This window comes from Rhineura floridana, chromosome 8 (assembly GCF_030035675.1).
Source record: "Rhineura floridana isolate rRhiFlo1 chromosome 8, rRhiFlo1.hap2, whole genome shotgun sequence".
Taxonomy (NCBI): Eukaryota; Metazoa; Chordata; class Lepidosauria; order Squamata; family Rhineuridae; genus Rhineura; species Rhineura floridana.
The window spans coordinates 11,385,616-11,403,911 of record NC_084487.1 but is presented as its reverse complement, the minus strand read 5'-3'; the positions used below and the strand labels follow the sequence as shown (position 1 = coordinate 11,403,911).

Sequence of the window (18,296 nt, the reverse complement as noted above, 5' to 3'; positions counted from 1 at the left end):
AACAATAAATAAATAAATAAATGTTAAAGGCTTTGTATATCAGCATGAGAGCCTTGAGCCTGGACTGGTATTGTGCTGGTAGCATTGCTTCAGTTATTCTGAGTTATGCAAACATCACCATAACAGTTGCCCCCCCCATACACACTTTTGGTGCAATTTAATCTTTGAATAGATCCAAGGGCGTGCCTTTCACCACCACCACTGTAAATCTCTCCCTTGTGCGCACACTCTGAAATCTACAGAGAGAGAGAGAGAGAGAAATCTGAGCATAGCTCCACCTAAACCACAATTGATCTGGCTGTATAACAGAGATCGTGACACTCAGCCAGGAGATGAGCTTCGCTTCCTCCCATCTTCCTAGAATCATGACTGAAAAGACATACGTTCATATCAGCAAATCGAATGCTGTCTCAGATTCCACTTTTGTCCCCACCGCCCTACTTACCTTAAAGCACAGCAGAAACTTTGCATTTTGAAATCATCATTATCCTTGTGTTGTGATTCTGAGCACATGACCCTCCTTAAACCCTAACATGAGCTTAGGGACATTGGAAGCTGCCTTATACTGTCAGGCCATTGGTCCATCTAATCCGGTAGTGTCTACACTAGAGGGTCACCAACCCATTGCCCATGGGTACCATGGTGCCCACAAAGGCCTCCAGTGGTGCCCCCAGCTGGTAGCCCAGAATCTGAACTTTCATTTTTTTTTTAAAGTAAGTCTCTAGTCCTTCTAGAAGGAACGTTATGGGGCAAAATGTGCAGGTATCCTTCTAAGCTATTTTTGTGAAATGAGCCAGCCTGGCTGCTCCTGACTGTCAGTTTTATTAGCCAATGAGTGAAATCAGAACTGTGATTGATAAGTAAGTTGTTTGGACACTAGGCAATAGGAATCCCTGGGGTCCTAAAGAGCTGCTGTTTTCCCTTCCATTTTAGTGAGTGCGCCTTTCCTGCTTGTATCTTTTTTCCTAGTTCTTGGATTCTCCATAGTTTGCCCTTCCTTTTTCCCTAGCAACCAGAATGCATCTTTCCCGTACTGGGTTCCCCTGAGATCAGGTACTGCCTCAAAGTTATTTTCTGCGAATACTGCTACAGTCAGTGTGAGTGAATGTTAAATAATCCCACAAAAGGCAAATGTGAAAACTTTGGAAGAAGGTTTAGACACGTCTCTTGCTTTGCAAGAGCTCAGAAACAGGAACACATTAAGAATTGACTTTATAGTTAACTTACAGTACAGTTGCATAATGTCTACTTAGATGCAAGTCTCTTTGTGTTTAATGGGGCTTACTTCTAGGTAAGTGGGTACAGGATAGCATCCTAGGTATTGGTTTCTGGTTGGCATTGAAGTTCTTGTACCTTTTAACAGCTGTATGGCAGGCAGAAATTCAAGAGGTCAAACCTTTTGTAGTATGGAAATCTAATTATGGGAAAAGCTTCACCATGACTACTCTCTAATTTTGTGAAATGCCACACCCCCATGGCAGTCATTTTGTGACTGGTGCCCCCAGTCCTCTCTCAACATTTGAAATGTGCCCTCTGGTCTAAAAAGGTTGGCAACCCCTCGTCTAGGAATGACTAGGAACGGCCCTTCAGGGTTTCAGGCAAGTTTCCCTCCTATCCCTACCTCAGGTAGAGATACACTCACTGTTCTGCCGGTTCCAGTGTGTCTCCACCTCTCTCTTCTGAAAACGGGGGCACACGATGCTGGTACATGACGCTGGTCAAACCCCGACCCTTTTTACTGTAAAACCTGATAGAAGCCACTTGAGTGTGTGCTTTTTTTAAAATTCAGCTTCAAAGAGATTTCACATCTGATCGGCAGATCAACCCGTTCCCACTCCAGGTGTGGCAAATGGAAACAATTTGATCTGGCAACTAGCGTGTTTACAGCCCCAGAGATGCTATTGGGGGTTGAACCTGAGGCCTTCTGCATTCACGGCAGATGCTCTACTGCTGAGCTGTGGCCTCTTCTTATTGGGTGTTTGGTTCTTCTCCCTTCTAGTGAGGGTCATCCATCCATCCATCTCCCCGCAGGCTGGTTTCATTTCCATCCAGTATATAAATAGCACAGTTAACACTTGGCAGCATTGCATTTAACCATGTTGGCATCCAGCAAACCCTTGCCATGCCGTTTTGTAAACTGCTTTTCTCCTTCTTCCCTTTCAGGAGTAGCTTGTGACTTTGCATTATTATTATTATTATTATTATTATCATCATTCATTCATTCATTCATTCCCTGCCTTTCGGCCAAGGCCAAGGCCCTCAACTCTTGGAGGGTTCACTAAGCAAATGCTCCCACACATGCACACACACACTGCCTCCTCCCACAGCATCCAATATCTAATTTCAAGGCCTTTTGCAGCTGGCTGATGTTTTCATTGAGCAAAGTCAATCAGATGTTATTCCCGGCCATTGCCGGGTGACCACAGGAGCCTCCAGCGATGTGGCTGAGCCAACAGCATTACTGCTCCATGTGCAGCTGCAAGGCAACCTTTTGCTCACTCAGCTAGTTGGGGAAATGGAGAGGGGAAGTGCTGTTGGGATGGATAAGTGCCTTCTGTGTTAAATTCTCCTACTTGCTGTGGACGATAAAGCCATAAAGGCAAAGGCAGTTTTTAGACTCTCTCCAGTCACATCTGCTTTCTGCTCAACACAGAGCCCGCCATGTCGCCCTTTCTTCGCATTGGATTATCCAACTTCGACAGCGGCCCGTACCTGCCTTCCCAAGGGGACGTGATTGATCCATATTGCGCCGTGATAGTCAAAGAAGCAATGGAGTCTGGTAAGTGCGTGGTATTATGTTTGAGCATGTATGCACGTCTGTGTTCTGCGTTGCACGCTGGCCAAAGTTAAGCACTTTGAAGTTAAGCACTGGTTACAGCGGGGGAGATGCAGCCTGGTCCTATCCAAAGTCCATTTCAAGTGACACATTTCATGGTGCTTTTTCATCCACAGGGAAAAGGTTTCTGTCTTGGGCTACATGCATACCATACACTTAGGGAGAGGGTCGCAGCTCAGTGGTAGAGCATCTGCCTTGCATGCAGAAGGTTCCAAGTTCAATCCCCATTGGCATCTCCAGGTAGAGGTGAGACAGATTCCTTGCCTGAAACCCTGGAAAGTTGCTGGCAGTCAGTGTGGACGATAATAAGCCGGATGGACCAATGGTCTGACTCAGTAAAAAGCAGTTTCCTCTGTTCTTACGTTCCCTCTGTCCACTTAAAGCACATTTAAACCACACCTCTCCCCAAAGAGTCCTGCAAACTGTAGCTGACACAGAGCTATAATTCCCAGCATGCTTAACAAACTACAGTTCCCAGGATTCTTGTGGGGGGTGCTTTAAATGTATCTAAATGCTTTTAAATTTAAATTTTAAATGCTTTTAATGTAGCTTGTTCAGACTTTTTTGAGCTGGAAAGCAACTAAAAGGAAAGGATAAAGCGCAGGAATGTAGAAAGCTGCCTTTATGCAAGTCAAACCATTAGTCCGTTGAGCTCAGAATAAGGATTGTATGTGAACACAGACTGGCTGTGGCTCTCTAGGGTTTCAGGGAGGGAGACTTTTCCAGCCCTATCTGGAGACAGGGATGGGTGAGAATTTTGATTCAGTTCGCATTTCAAGCCGAATCTTTCACATTCGCTCTTTCCAAAGCAATATGAGAAGCAAAACGCAGCCCTCCTTTGAAAGTCACACTTAGTCAAATTTTGCGTTGCCGTTTTCGAACTGAACAGGGTTTACAAAAATGCACATATTAAGGGGAAGTGTGCATAAAAACAAAGATATGAGTGGAAAGAACATGCGAATGTGCATGCAACAATGCACCAATTGCTTGCAACAATGTGTACATTAGTCAAAACTGCCTACACAAATGTATTATTACGAGAAATACAAATACAAAAATACAAAAATGCACTAAAATGTTGGAGAATTTTCATGAGGATTTTTTCCCCAAAAAATTACACATTGCTGTAAAAATGGGGGGAACTGAATTTAAGATTGGAGAAAATTAAAAACTGAGAGAACGAAAATTGACAGATCTTTCCATCCCTACCTGGAGATGCCAGAGATTGAACCTGGGACCTTCTGCATGCAAAGCAAATACTCTACCACTAAGCCATGGTGCTTCCCCTGATCTTCTCCTTCCCACCTTCCCCTATCCCAACTTGCAGCCTGTCCACATGGATTTTGACTTTAAAAATGCAGAGGCTTTTAGAGTGCCTGGTTTGGGACAGTTTTTGTCCCCTGTTTTTAGCATGCCACTGCATTGGAGAGCCATACAATTTTAGGGGATGATTCAGGATTTGGCCACCCTGGAGCTCATCACAACAAATGCAAGGTATCTAGAGGCTAGGGCTGTGCATAGCCCTCCCTATCTGCTCTGTGGCCCTGACCTGTGGAACCCAGGGAGGCCCAATCTGCCCTGTCCCAAACAGGGGACCACACGCCCCGCCCCAGATCCATCCCCAAAGCTATTCGGGAGGCAGGGCTAAGGGGGTTTTAAATTAGAAATATGGTTGGTGCCAAAGAAAGAGATACTGCCTCTCTAGAGATCAGCTTCTCTGCATGCAAGGAAGCCACCCGCGAATGAGCAGTGACCGGCACAGCACAGGACGAATCCTCCCGCTTATCTGCTCATAAAGGATTCCATGCTGCGGGGTGTTGCTCCTTTGCATGCAGGGAGGCACTCGCGAAGGGGATTTGGTGTGCAGGGCTTGGGGAGGTCTGGTGGGAAAGAGGAGAGGTCAGGCGGGAAAGGCGCCTACCTTCTCCCACAAAGAGGTGCCTCCTTTTCCTGGTTTCTCCCTTCCTACACATGCCTGCCTCCTCTTTCTGTCCTATGCCCTGCCCCCTGATAGCCCCAGATCATTCTGGGCTACCGTATCCGACCCATAGAGATCCATGACTATTTCAGCCTCCAAAATGCCTCTAAAGAGGCTAGGGTTGCCAGGTCCATGGCCAGACTGATCCTGTCTCTTTAGGAGAAGAGAAAGTCAGCCAAGTGCAGATGTTGTTGCAACACTGTAATGGGAAAAACCACAAGGTGGAATTCTCCCTTCCTCCTGCACAACTATTAAAGATACAGAAGAAGTCTTGGAGGCTGGTCCAGGCAACCAGGAGGTCTTCTGGATCTTTAAAAGTTGTGCAAGGGGAAGGGAGAATTCCACCTTGTGGGTTTTCCCATTACAGGGTTGCAAGAACACCTGCACTTGGCTGGCTTTCTCTTCTCCTAAAGAGACAGGATCAGTCTCAGGCCAAGAACATGGCAACCCTAAAAGAGGCCCAGTTTGGCTGAGGCCTCGTCCAAATATGGAGCGCAGCCCTACCAGATGCTTTCTTATGCTGTTAGGCACTCAAATTTCAGGTGTGAGAAAAACAGGCCTCTGCTTAAGCAGTGATGCAAGACAAAGAAAAGTACTTTTTAAAAGAAAAGAAGGTGCTATTGTAGTCATAAATACACAGAATAACAAAACTGTAATCCAAGAGTGCTGGCAAGCTAAAAATAAGCTCTGTTAATGCAGAAAAAAACTATTTAGGCTGCAATCCAATACCCACTTACCTGGGAGTAAGTCCCATTGAACCCAATGGAGCTTACTTCTTAGACACGTATTGGATTGCAGCCTTAGTCTTGCACAGAAAGGTCAGGGAATTTAATACACACACCCGCACACACACTCATTCCATAATGTCTCACTGGGCAAAGAGCCAGCAAACTAAGAACCTTTAGAGAATCATGTTGCTTTTATGGAGAGGTGGAAACTGCTAAAAGGAGCACCCTCAGAATGGGATATTCTTCTCCACTTTGTCATTATTTATTTATTTTATTCATATATAGATCACCCTCCATGTAAGACTCAAGGCGATTTGCAGACATACCATAACAGCAGCTAAAATAGTTCTTAGAACTATATGAAAACAATACTATAACAAGCTAAAGTTTTTTATTCATTGTCTCCGGTGGTTCCCAGAAAGTGCAGAGAGCGGGTGCCCTTCACATCTCAACAGGGATGCTGTTTCTCAGAACAGGGGAAGCCACACTGAAAGCCTTGCTCTGAGTTACTATGGAGAGGGCTTCAGATACCTTTGGGAATTTGAAGGAGAAGGTCTCCTGCAGACTGGAGTGACCTGGTTAGTAAATAAGGGATGAGGTGGTCTCTTATGTAACCTATTCCTGAGCTGTAGAGGGTCTTATATGATAGCTAGTGCAGACCCCACAAATAAGGTATTATATCAAGATGGTAGTTTGCCCCACAAGCAGCCGAGCCCCCTCATTCTGCGCTAGCTGCAACCTCAGGACCAACCCCAAGGGAAGTCCCACATAGAACACATTGTAGTAATCCAACCTTGAGATTACCAATGCATGAATAACTGAGATCAAGCTGTTCTGATCCAGGAACAGCCATTCTATGTCATGGAATTAACAAGCTTAGGACCACAAGACATGATGTTGACTGTCCGCTAGCTATTAGCAGTAAATAGCTAAGTAGAGCCGCCTGATTCAAAGGTTGCACGAGTAGCTCTGAAAACCAGTTGCTGGGGAGCAAGCACAGAGCAGGACTGTCCTTTGATGGACCTTTGCAGTGGTGGCTGATGTCTATTAGGACTGGTAAGGTGAAAGGCAGAAAAGCCAACAGTAGTTAGAGTTAGGGATGGAATCCATTGGCTGGTGCCAGTTTGAAAGCATTCCATCGATCTAACAGGCCAGTATCGATTTGAGTTCATCCTGTGTCTGCCAGCCGCTGCATTTACCAATCTGTTTTTCCCCCTCGCAAAAAATATTGAAATTAATATGGATCATTTTAAAGGAAATACTGATATTTTGCAAGGAAATATTGATAAATGAAAGGAAATATTGATAAAATTATCATTCTTAGTATCAATATTTTAGAGGGGCTTCTTTTTTTTTCTTTTTTTCAAAAATCCATTTTCAAAAATAAACCGCGGAAAATTGCTACATAAAAATCCGATCCACAATGATAGAGAATAAGCAAATTAATGGTAAATCACGGTACCAAATCTGAATTGGGCAGAATTCTACCCTATCCATAGGTAGAGGCAGAGCCAGTGGCCGGCAGGGCCAACTTATTCCAGCTTGGCTCCCACCCTCTTCTTCCCTGTTGAGACTCAGGAGGAGAGAGCTGACAGGCATCACCAGGTAGGGTTGCCAGGTCCATGGCCTGAGACTGATCCTGTATCTTTAACAGAAGAGAAAGTCAGCCAAGCGCAGGTGTTCTTACAACTCTGTAATGGGAAAAACTACACTGTGGAATTCTCCCTTCCCTCTCCACAACTTTTAAAGATACAGAAGACCTCTGGGAGGCTGGGCCTGGCAACCATGAGGTCTTCTGTATCTTTAAAAGTTGTGCAGGGGGAAGGGAGAATTCCACCTTGTGGTTTTTCCCATTACAGCATTGCAAGAACACCTGCACTTGGCTGACTAGGCAACCCTAGTCCTGGATGTCATTGATTTGAAATGGAGGTTCGTTAAGCACAAGAGCTTAACGCACTATTTTATTGGACAGGCAAAATCAGAAGAGTGGGCATCTAGTATTTACGGCAAGCTGAACTAATCCAGAGGCATAGCCATAGCCCAGAGGTCCAGGACATATTTTGCATACAGAAGATCCAAATTCAATCCCTGGCATCTCCAGTTAAAGGGATCAGGAAGCTGGAGATGGGGAATGCCCTTCTTTGCAAAAGACCCTTGAGAGGTATTCCTAGTCAGAGTAGACGACCTAGGCTAGATGGACAAATCATCTGACATGGCATGTAGTAGACCTGTGCACCAGATTTGGCCGAAGTCCAAAGCCCAAACCAAATCAGGCCGAATGGTGTGAAAGCCCCAGATTGCCCTAGGTCAGGTTGGGTTGCCAGGAACGACCCAGGGCTGTCATTGGTGCTGGGCGGGAAGGCTGCAAGGGTCTTCTTCACCAGTGTGTTCTCTGCACGGAATGCACTGGGGAAGCAGCAGCCAGCAGGATTTGATCTTCTGCTCACCAGGGGGCTTCCCCACAGGGAGGGCCCTTGCAAAACAGACCCCAGCAGGAGTAAATCTTCCTGCTCTTGGTCAGATGGGGGGGAGGGAGATGCAGCACCACCTTCTCTCCCCTCCCCTGTCCTGACAAGAATTGATTTGGCGCCAGATTTGGAAAAGGTGTTTCCCAGGTTGGCCGAGGTCAGGGGTGATCCAGGGCCTTGAATTGGGTTGGTGAGGCTGTGCACAGACCTGGTATGAAGCTTCTCTATCTGTGAGTTTTCCACAAGTAGCACCCGCTCAGCAACTGTGGGAAGCAGGATGCTAGACTCAAGGGACTTTTGCTCTAATCCAGTGAGGAGGGACCTTTGGCCTTCCTGGAGTTATTAGACTATAGCTCCCATCATCTCCATGTTGGAATATGTGGTTCAACTCCAACTTGTGGGTTGAGGCTGCATGGGGTTAAAAAGGGTAGCTAGAGAGGAGACCTCCTGATTGCTAGGCTAATACCTATCCTTTGATCTCCTGCTGACTCTCTCTTCCTGCTAGACTGATATGCACAGGATGTTGACCACATCTCCTTCCTTCTTCTTCTTTCTCTTGAGAGGGAGAGCAGACATATTCTCTTTGTCTCTCCCTCTCCTCCAAGCATGAGGGCAAACACTAGGCTTAGCGTTTGCATCTCCAACTTAGCTAGTTAGCTAGATGTAGAACTCTTTCTTATCAAGTATGTACTTCCAGAATAAAGTAGTGATTTCTTATTTAAAAAAAGAAAAATAGCAAATTGCTGCAGAAATGTGGAGACCTGAATTTAAGATGGGAAAAATGAGAAAGTGAGAGAAGCAAAATGGACAGGTCATTCCTTCCCTACTCTGGGCTATGAAACAGAGTGCTGGACTAGATAAACCCACATGGTATGATCTAGCAAAGCAGCTGGTATGTAAAGTCCTCACTGCTGCATGCGCTTATGGACTGTTTTGCAGCACATTCCTCTGTTCCCTTCTTTGTAAAGCGCTCAGCATGGGAGAGGGCAGGACTGAACTTAAACCGTTTTGCAGACAGTTCTAATGTTTTATTAAAGCCTGCTGCCCACATAGGTGCTGTCCTTAAACTAAGAGCCCATGGGTGGGTAGTGCTGCTTCTGCTGCAACTTCAGAAGAAAGGCTTCTGATTGAACCCTGCTGAGGATAAAAAACCCTTTCAAGGTTGCCTTTGACCAAACATGCCACCTAGATACCTGCAACCTTTGACCACCTGCCTGCCGTGGTGGCCTTTGCTTGCTCAAAGCATCTGATGCGTCTTTGAACTCCGCAGGCTGGCCTTTTGCAGCCTGGAGGTGAGGGGAACCCTGCTGTTCAGAGCCTAGCTTCAATTATCCCTCCTCTGGTCACTTCCAGTCTGGATTACTGCAACAGACTCTACATGGGGCTGCCTTTGAAGACTGTATGGAAACTTCAGTTAGTTTCAAATGCAGCTGCTAAACTGCTGATAGGAGACCAGGAAGTGGGATCACATCATATCTCTTTGTAATACGTTCATTGGTTCACTGTTCACTTCCAGACTCAGTTTTAAAGTTCTGGTGCTTACCTTTAAATCCCTACTCTGCATATGACCCAAGTATGATTGATTGATTATCACTTACCACCAAAACAGGCTTCTAAATAATTTACAGTAAAAAAAACCAATGGCACAAACATTAAAATATAAAAATCCATAATTAAAATACAGAATAGAATAATCCCATTGAAACATTAAAATTTAAACGCTCATAACTAAAATATGCAATAAAACCAGTCCATTAAAAACACAGGTGGGAAACCTTTTGCAGCCCAAGGGCCACATTCCCTTCTAGACAACCTTCTGGGGGCCACATAACAAAGGTGAGAGCAAATGCAGGTGGAGCAATGAATATAAATGTTATCTCTGTACAGTAAGCTAGTTTCCACACACACTCATCCACCCCTCTCCATCCAGGCAACCAACAGGCATGATCAGAGTTGGGCGACTCATTCCAGCCAGTCAAAAGCACTTCAGAAGGGTGTGGAGAAGGGCTGGTTAGGGGTGTGGCTGGGGAGGGGGAGAGTCCTGAGGGCCAGTCAGAGAGGCATGGAGGGCTGCATTTGCCCTCGGGGCCTGAGGTTCTCTACCACTGCATTAAAGGGGTTTAAAACATTAAAGTGCTGTAGCTCAGTGGCAGAGCATCTGCCTTGCATGCAGAAGGCCCCAAATTCAATCCCCGGCATCTCCAGGTAGGGCTGGGAGAGAACTCCTCCTCACACCCACAGGATTGCTGGTAGTTCTATCAGCCAACCCTCGGATCTCCAGTTGCTGCTTTTTAATGCCAGATCGGTAAATAATAAAACCTCCCTCATCCATGACCTAATTGTGGATGAGGTGGCCGATCTGGCATGTATTACCGAGACCTGGGTGAGCGATCTGGGAGGTATTAATCTCTCCCAGTTGTGCCCACCTGGGTATTCGGTTCAGCATCTGGGTAGATCCGAGGGTCGGGGAGGGGGAATCGCTGTGGTCTATAGAAGTTCCATCCCTCTTGTTAGGCACCCTATCCAGATGGCTAATGGTCTAGAGTGTCTGCACATAACGTTGGGTCAGCGAGACAGACTGGGAATTCTGTTGGTGTACCGTCCACCCTGCTGCCCAACAGCCTCCCTAACTGAGCTGACAGAGGTGGTCTCGGATCTATTGTTGCGTTCCCCCAAACTTTTGGTATTGGGGGATCTCAACATTCATGCTGAGGCCGCTTTATCTGGAGCAGCTCAGGACTTCATGACCTCCATGACAGCCATGGGGCTGTCTCAATTTGTTACTGGCCCTACGCATGTGTTGGGGCACACTCTGGACTTGATTTTTGCCACTGGATTAGGGGATGGTGATCTGAGAGTGAGGGATTTTTCATCTATTCCTTTGTCATGGTCAGATCACCGCCTATTAAGGTTTAGACTCACACTGTTTTCTCCCCTCTCCAAGGGTGGAGGACCAATTAAGATGGTCCGTCCCCGGAGACTAATGAATCCTGAGGGTTTTCTGATGGCTCTAGGGAATTTTCCGGCTGATAGAATTGACGGTCCTGTCGAAACCCTGGCCATGCTGTGGAATACGGAAATGGCCCGGGCAGTTGACACGATCGCCCCGGTGCGCCCTCTCCGTTGCAGAGCTCAATTGGCTCCCTGGTTTACTCCGGAGCTAAGAGTGATGAAGCAAGAAAGGAGACGGCTTGAGTGCAAATGGAGGCGAACTCCCGACGGCTGTAATCATGCACTTGTGAAGCTCTCTACCAAACTCTATGTGAAGGCAGTGAGAGCAGCAAAGAAGCAATACTTTGCTGTCTCTATTCAGTCATCCCTTAACCGCCCAGCGGAACTTTATAAAGTTGTCCGGGGACTTTTACACTCTGGTCCCCAGGACGCAATAACACCATCAATTGCCCGCTGTAATGAGTTTGCGCGACACTTTCGTGATAAGATCATGAACATCCGCCGGGACCTTGACTCCATTATTGTAGCAGTTGATCCTAATGAGGTGTCCAGAGCACAGTCTTGTCCTGTTTTATTGGATGAGTTTCAGTTGGTACAGCTCGAGGATGTGGACAAGGTGCTTGGACAGGTGCGGGCGACCACTTCTGCTCTGGATCCTTGCCCCTCATGGCTAATAAAAGCTAGCAGGAATGGAACAGCCGGCTGGGCCAAGGAGGTGATTAATGCCTCTTTACGAGAGGGAGTGGTCCCACCCTGCCTGAAACAGGCGGTGGTGAGACCGCTCCTAAAAAAATCCTCCTTGGACCCTGATAATTTGGACAACTATAGGCCAGTAGCAAATGTCCCATTCCTGGGCAAGGTTCTAGAGCGTGTGGTCGCTCGCCAACTCCAGGCTCTCTTGGATGAAACTGATTATCTAGACCCATTTCAATCGGGCTTTCGGCCGGGGTTTGGTACAGAAACGGCCTTGGCCGCCCTGTATGATGACCTCTGTCGGGAGAAAGACAGAGGGAGTGTAACTCTGTTGGTTCTCCTTGATCTCTCAGCGGCGTTTGATACCATCGACCATGGTATCCTTCTGGAGCGACTTACGGATTTAGGATTGGGAGGCACTGCTTGGCGGTGGCTCTGCTCCTATCTCGGGAATCGTCTCCAGAAGGTGATGCTGGGGGAACATTACTCGAGTCCCTGGGTACTCCAATATGGGGTCCCACAGGGTTCAGTTCTGTCCCCCATGCTTTTTAATATCTATATGAAGCCGCTGGGTGAGGTCATCAGGAGTTTTGGAGTGCGTTTCCAGCAATATGCTGATGATACGCAGCTCTACTACTCCTTTTCATCTTCGTCAGGTGAGGCTGTTGATGTACTAGACCGCTGCCTGGCCGCGATAATGGGCTGGATGAGAGCTAATAAACTGAAACTCAATCCTAACAAGACTGAGATGCTGTTGGTGGGAGGACCCTCTGCCCAGATGGTTGACGTTCGACCTGTCCTAGATGGGGTGACACTCCCCCTAAAGGAACAGGTGCGTAGTTTGGGGGTCTTATTAGATCCGCTCCTGTCACTTGAGGCTCAGGTAGCCTCGGTGGCACGGAATGCATTCTACCAGCTTCGGCTGGTAGCCCAACTACGACCCTATCTGAGCAAGGAGCATCTTGCCTCAGTTATCCATGCTATGGTAACCTCTAGATTGGACTACTGTAATGCACTCTACGTGGGGCTACCTATGAAGACGGTTCGGAAACTTCAGCTAGTGCAAAATGCTGCGGCCAGAGTTCTCACTGGGACAAAGAAATTTGACCATATAACACCTGTCCTGGCGCAGCTGCACTGGCTACCGATATGTTTCCGGGCCAGATTCAAAGTGTTGGTTCTTACCTATAAAGCCCTAAACGGCATCGGACCGCAATACCTGATGGAGCGCCTCTCTCGCTATGTACCTACCCGTTCACTACGCTCGACGTCGAAGGCCCTTCTCCGGGTCCCAACCCATAAAGAGGCCCGGAGATCAACAACTAGATCTAGGGCCTTCTCGGTGGTGGCCCCCGAACTATGGAATGCCCTCCCAGACGAGATACGCCTGGCGCCTTCTCTGTTAGCTTTTCGGCGCCAGGTAAAAACTTACCTTTTCGCCCAGGCTTTTAAATTTTGTAAATTTTTAAATATTTTAAATTTAACATTCTAAACTTAATATGATCTTAATTTATAAATCTCAATGGCAATTTTATTAATGTTTTATAATTGTACTATATATATATATATTTTCCACACTTGCTCATATTTTAATTGTGATTTTATTTGTTGTACACCGCCCTGAGAGCTTTCTGCTATAGGGCGGTCTAGAAATGTAATTAAATAAATAAATAAACTCCTGGAGAGTGGCTGCCAGACAGTGTGGGCAATTCTGAGCTAGATGGGCCAGTGGTTTGGGTCAGTATAAGGCAGCTTCCGATGTTCCTAACAATTAAAACAGGAGACTCGGGTCATTGAGGGAATGCCTGGGTCAACAGGTGCATCTTCAAAAGCCGGCGGAATGCCCATACCTATGGGGCCTTTCATATTTAATCAGGGAGTGCATTATATAACCCCAGTGCCACCAGGAAAAAACCCACCTCCACGTCACCTCAAGCTGCTAATCATCAGGCCGGGGCAAGACTAACTGTACAGCCCGTTTTCTCCTATATTAATCCTCCCATGAGCTGAGATCCACTGCTGAGGCTCTTTCCCAATCAGAAGTCAGGTGGGTGTTAATCAAGAAAGAGCCCTTGTGGCATTGGAACCTGGCCTGTTTGATGCCCACCCTGAGGAAGCTTGCCTGGCACCAACTTTGTCATCATTTTGGTGCTCAGTGAAGACCATTTTATGTTATTTTATTTTACCTACCTTTTGAACATAAGCCTTAAGTCTTTTAAGCTGCTCTGGGGTTTTTATAGACTGGACTTTTTAATCTACTGTTTTTTTATCATGTTGTTTCTTTTGTAATATTTCTGTTTATCACTGGTATAGCACAGTGGGGAGGAGAGCCTGGCTGGGAGTCCAGAGTCTGTGAGCTCAAATCCTAGCTCGTGTCTCCTGGGTGTCAAGGGCCAGCTAAAGATCACCCCCACAGGGAGTGGCTCAGGGGTTACGTGCCCTGCCACCTGTGCAGCCGTGGGCAAGCTGCGTAGTCCCAAGGAGCCCAGTTGCCCCCAGCTGGCAGTTGTGGACAAGGAAGGGGCTGGCTTGTGCAGCTGTGGCAAGCTGAGCAGGCCCTAGCCAGCTAGGGAGGACTAGCCTCAGAGGGGCCAATTGACTGTTGAAGGATGAGAGATACATTTGAGAAAGGAAGGAATTGTCAGGGCTGCTTTAAATCCCCTGAGCACTTTACTCTCAGCCTCCTGAGGCTTGTTCTCTGGCCAAGCTTCCCCAGTAGGCTCAGAACAGACAAAAGCAACTCTTCCTTTGCATGGTGCCTGATTAAACTGCAGAACTCATTGCCTCAATGTGCAGCAATACCCGCTTCCTTAGATCCGATTCATGTGTACAGACGCACTGCTCAATAACTTGCTGCTGCGGAACTTGGATGGGTGAACTGCTTCCATAGGGAAATGTTTTGTGATGAGACAGGAAACCTGTGTGGCAGGGGAGGGGAACCTGTGGGCCAGGGGGCAAATGTGACCCTCCAAGCCTCTCTGTCTGGCCCTTGGGATGCTTTCCACACACCCTCCCCATCTTCACACCCTCCTTGTCTGCTTTTGCCTGGCTTGAATATGGTCTTGAACTCCGATAGTGCCTCTGGCTTGTGAAAGAGCGTATGTGAGAGAGTGTGTCAAAACTAGCCTACTGTACAGAGGTCAAATTTGCATTTGTTGCTCCACCCACTTTTGCCTCTGGCTCCGGCCCAGATTTCTCTGGGAAGAGGGACAGACTGATGAATGACTCTGGCAATTGTAGCTCTGTGAAGGGAACAGGGGTCTCCTAACAACTCTCAGCACCCTTCACAAACTACACTTCCCAGGATTCTTTGGGGGAAGCCATGACTGTTTAAAGTGGAATAAATATCTGGTGTGAATGTGGCCTAACTTAGGCTCATTAATTTCAACGGGTCTACTCTGAATAGAACTTAGTTGAATAAAACTCACTGGTTTGCAGAGAGATAGAGAGCCCATTCTAGAGATATATATGATCATAGGCTTGGAGGGGACCCCAAATATGACATCTGAACTGACTACAACAATATGACATCACATTCGAGACAACATCTTGTGGGCAAAGTTCATGACAGTGACAAGGCAGCCACGTTCCAGGATGGAGCAATGGCCGTGATCCTCAGGCAGTTCAGATCTACCATGACACCCCAGAAGTTCAAATCCACCATGACATAATATATTTGGCGTGATGAGAACCTGAGGTGATGAGGCAGACGCAGTCACAGTAGCCCAGTTGGGCATGCCACCAACTACTGGTTGTTAAGAACATGGGAAGAGCCCTCCTGGATCATGCCAGTGGCCCATCAAGTCCAATATTCTGTTATCATAGTGGTCAACCAGATGCCCCAATGGGAAGCCCACAAGCAGGACCTGAGGTCAAGAGGACTCTCCTCTCCTGCAATTGCCAGCAACTGGCATTCGGTAGCATACTGCCAAAGTTATCTGTTGCTACTGCACCGAATGACTGGTGTTCACACATGAATGAAACAGGGAGCCTCCCATCTTGGAGGAAAGCCTACTTCCACCCAGTGCATTCACCCATGAGTATAATTTCGCATTCTACAATGCTTGCTTCAGTGAAATTTCTTTTAGTATTTTATTGGTCATTGTCGGGGATGATTTGCATATATTTAAATGAGGACTTTTGACCCTAGAGAATGGCCAAGTCTATATCCAGAAGAAGCCCACAATGTACCCGCCTTGGAACAGCACGTTCGATGCCCACATCCATAAGGGGCGCGTCATGCACATCATTGTGAAGGACAAGAGCGCGGAGATGGTTTCGGAAACAACAGTTGAACTCAACTTGGTTGCAGACAAGTGCAAAAAGAAGAACGGAAAAACAGAAATTTGGGTAAGTGCCAGAGTTGTTGACTCCCTATGGTTGTATTTTCCCCCCCAGGACGCTGGCTTTGATCTTTGAAGCCCTTCACAGCTTGTGAGGAGGGGTGGAGGAGGAATCTGCAGACTTGCCTCATTCGATCTGGGCAGATCGTGACCTGGATTGGATCACTTAGTCCACATTAGAATCTGTACTTTGGACTATCCCATTATGAAGCAGTCCAACAGCTCCAGCAACTGTCATTAAAAAAAAAAAAAAAAAAGTTTTCCTTTTTACAAAACTCCAGAAGAGGTAATCCAGCCACCCACAGTCTGGAGCAGCTACAGTGTGGATCTTCGTGCTGCTGTGCACTTTGAACAGAACAGATCAAATCCCCCTGGGAGTGACAGGAGTTGCTACAGTTTGGAGAATTGCATGGGGGGGGGAATGTCTGCCGCCATGCAAAAACTGCTTCCGTTTTGAGTAGACTAACAGGGGGAAAAACTAACCAGGAAAGAGAGTTTGACTATAGTAGTCCAGGCATCAGTGGCTACAAGACTGGATTACTGCAAGCAGCAGTGTAGTAGCAAGTTCAGAAGGGCGGGGTCTCTTCGTGTTAGTCACAGCGTCCCCTTCCCCCTTTTTTGCTGCTGAGTTGAGAATGAGGTCCTTGTTAATGCCTCCTGCCACAACAACAGACATCCCTAGGAGCCAATCAGCATGAAAGGGGAGAGTCTTCTCAGTGGCTGACTCATCTCCTTTCACTCTGATTGGCTACAATCTACAGGAAAGGACAAGGAAGCATGTTAGAAGATTCTTCTCAGTGGCTAACATACTCCCCTATCATGCCAATTGGCTTGCAGGATACAGGAGACATAGGGACCCCACTGGGACCCGGCTCCAAAAGAAGTAAAGGGTCGAAGACCCTCTGAGACCCTGAACGACTACACCCCTGACTGGAAGGCACTTTGTGTGAGTCCTCCCTTTGGCTTGGTCCAAAAATTGCAGTTATTGCAGAATGCTGCAGCATGATTGCTGTCAGGAGTGAGACCCAAGCTGTGTACACGCAATACATTTAAAGCATATTTAAAGCACATTACTTCCCCCAAAGAATCCTGGGACCTATAGTTTATCCCTCATAGAGCTACAATTCCTAGCACCCTTAACAAACAATAGTTCTCTGGATTCTGTAAGGAAAGTCATGTGCTTTTAATTTGCTTTAAATGTATGGTGTGCAGTGCAGGCAGTCACCGTTAGCATATTGTTGTGCACCACCCCAATTTCCGAGCGGAGAGAGATCTCCAGAGGTCCCTGAGCTTACCCAGGGTTTGGTTTCCTTGGAAAGAAGGTCAGCGGAGGCTGTGGTGTCTTTATGAAATATGGTTTGTTTGTTTACACACATTCCGACCTGAGCTTTGGCTGGAGGGGTTCAAGGCATCAGCAGTCCAATAGATCTTGTTTTTCCATCAGGCTTACAGGAGGAATCCCAAAGCCGTGGTGCAGGGAGCCAGCCTCCCTGCCTGTCTCCAGTTCCCAGCCGTTCCTCAGCCTAAACTAAAAAACATAAGCCTCTCTTTTGACTCCAGGAGGTGGCAGCTCTCCTGAAGAGTTTCAATAACAATAGGATCTCCCTGGTCCACTTGCCTGTTAATGGGCACTTAATAGACCCATTAGTCCACCTGGCCACTCTATTAGATTAACAAAAGAGACTCATCTGACCAGTCGAGCAGGTTTCTCACCTCCAAGTGCAGGGTTCCAAATCAGATGCTGGAAGGGGGCTCATAGGAATCATCTATTTCAACCCCCAAACCCATAACAATATTATACCCCTGCTCAGAGTTTTGTATCGGCTGCTGAATTGCCACCAAGCCAAATTTGAAGTGTTAGTACATAAAGCCCTTAACAGCTTGGGACTGGTTAACTTGAGGAATCGCTTAACCCTATATATGCCCATTCATCCACTTCAGTCTGCAGAACTGGCACTTTTACCACATAATGTTCATTCTCTACTTGTAAGAAATCATTCTTTTAGTGAGGCAGCGCCTACACTCTGGAACTCTCTGCCCATTGACAGTAGGCAGGATACTTCACTATACTCTTTTCAGCACCTGCTAAAAACTTTTTTATTTAGGCAAGCCTACCTACCCAGATATGTAAGTTTATTTTGTAATACATATTTTTTTTTACCTGCTAATTTTATTATTTTGTATTTTTTAGGTGAACTGACTTTTATTGATAATTTTAATGTATATTTTATTTTATGAAAACTGCTTAGAGGCTTTAACAATTAGTTATTAAATAAATAAATAATATAGTAAAAATAA

The 18,296-nt window shown here is 46.6% G+C and overlaps 1 protein-coding gene across 6 annotated transcripts in view; it reads left to right on the top strand.

Moving 5' to 3' along the window:
• PRKCQ (protein kinase C theta) overlaps positions 1-18,296 on the top strand; it is a 90,469-nt gene that overhangs the window by 22,298 nt on the left and 49,875 nt on the right. For all 6 annotated transcript variants that reach the window (XM_061638284.1, XM_061638288.1, XM_061638285.1 and 3 more), the window contains exons 2-3: positions 2,654-2,779; positions 15,806-16,005. In XM_061638284.1, coding sequence (XP_061494268.1) covers positions 2,662-2,779; positions 15,806-16,005 — 318 coding nt within the window. In that variant the 5' untranslated portion in view covers positions 2,654-2,661. The remainder of the gene's footprint in view (positions 1-2,653; positions 2,780-15,805; positions 16,006-18,296) is intronic.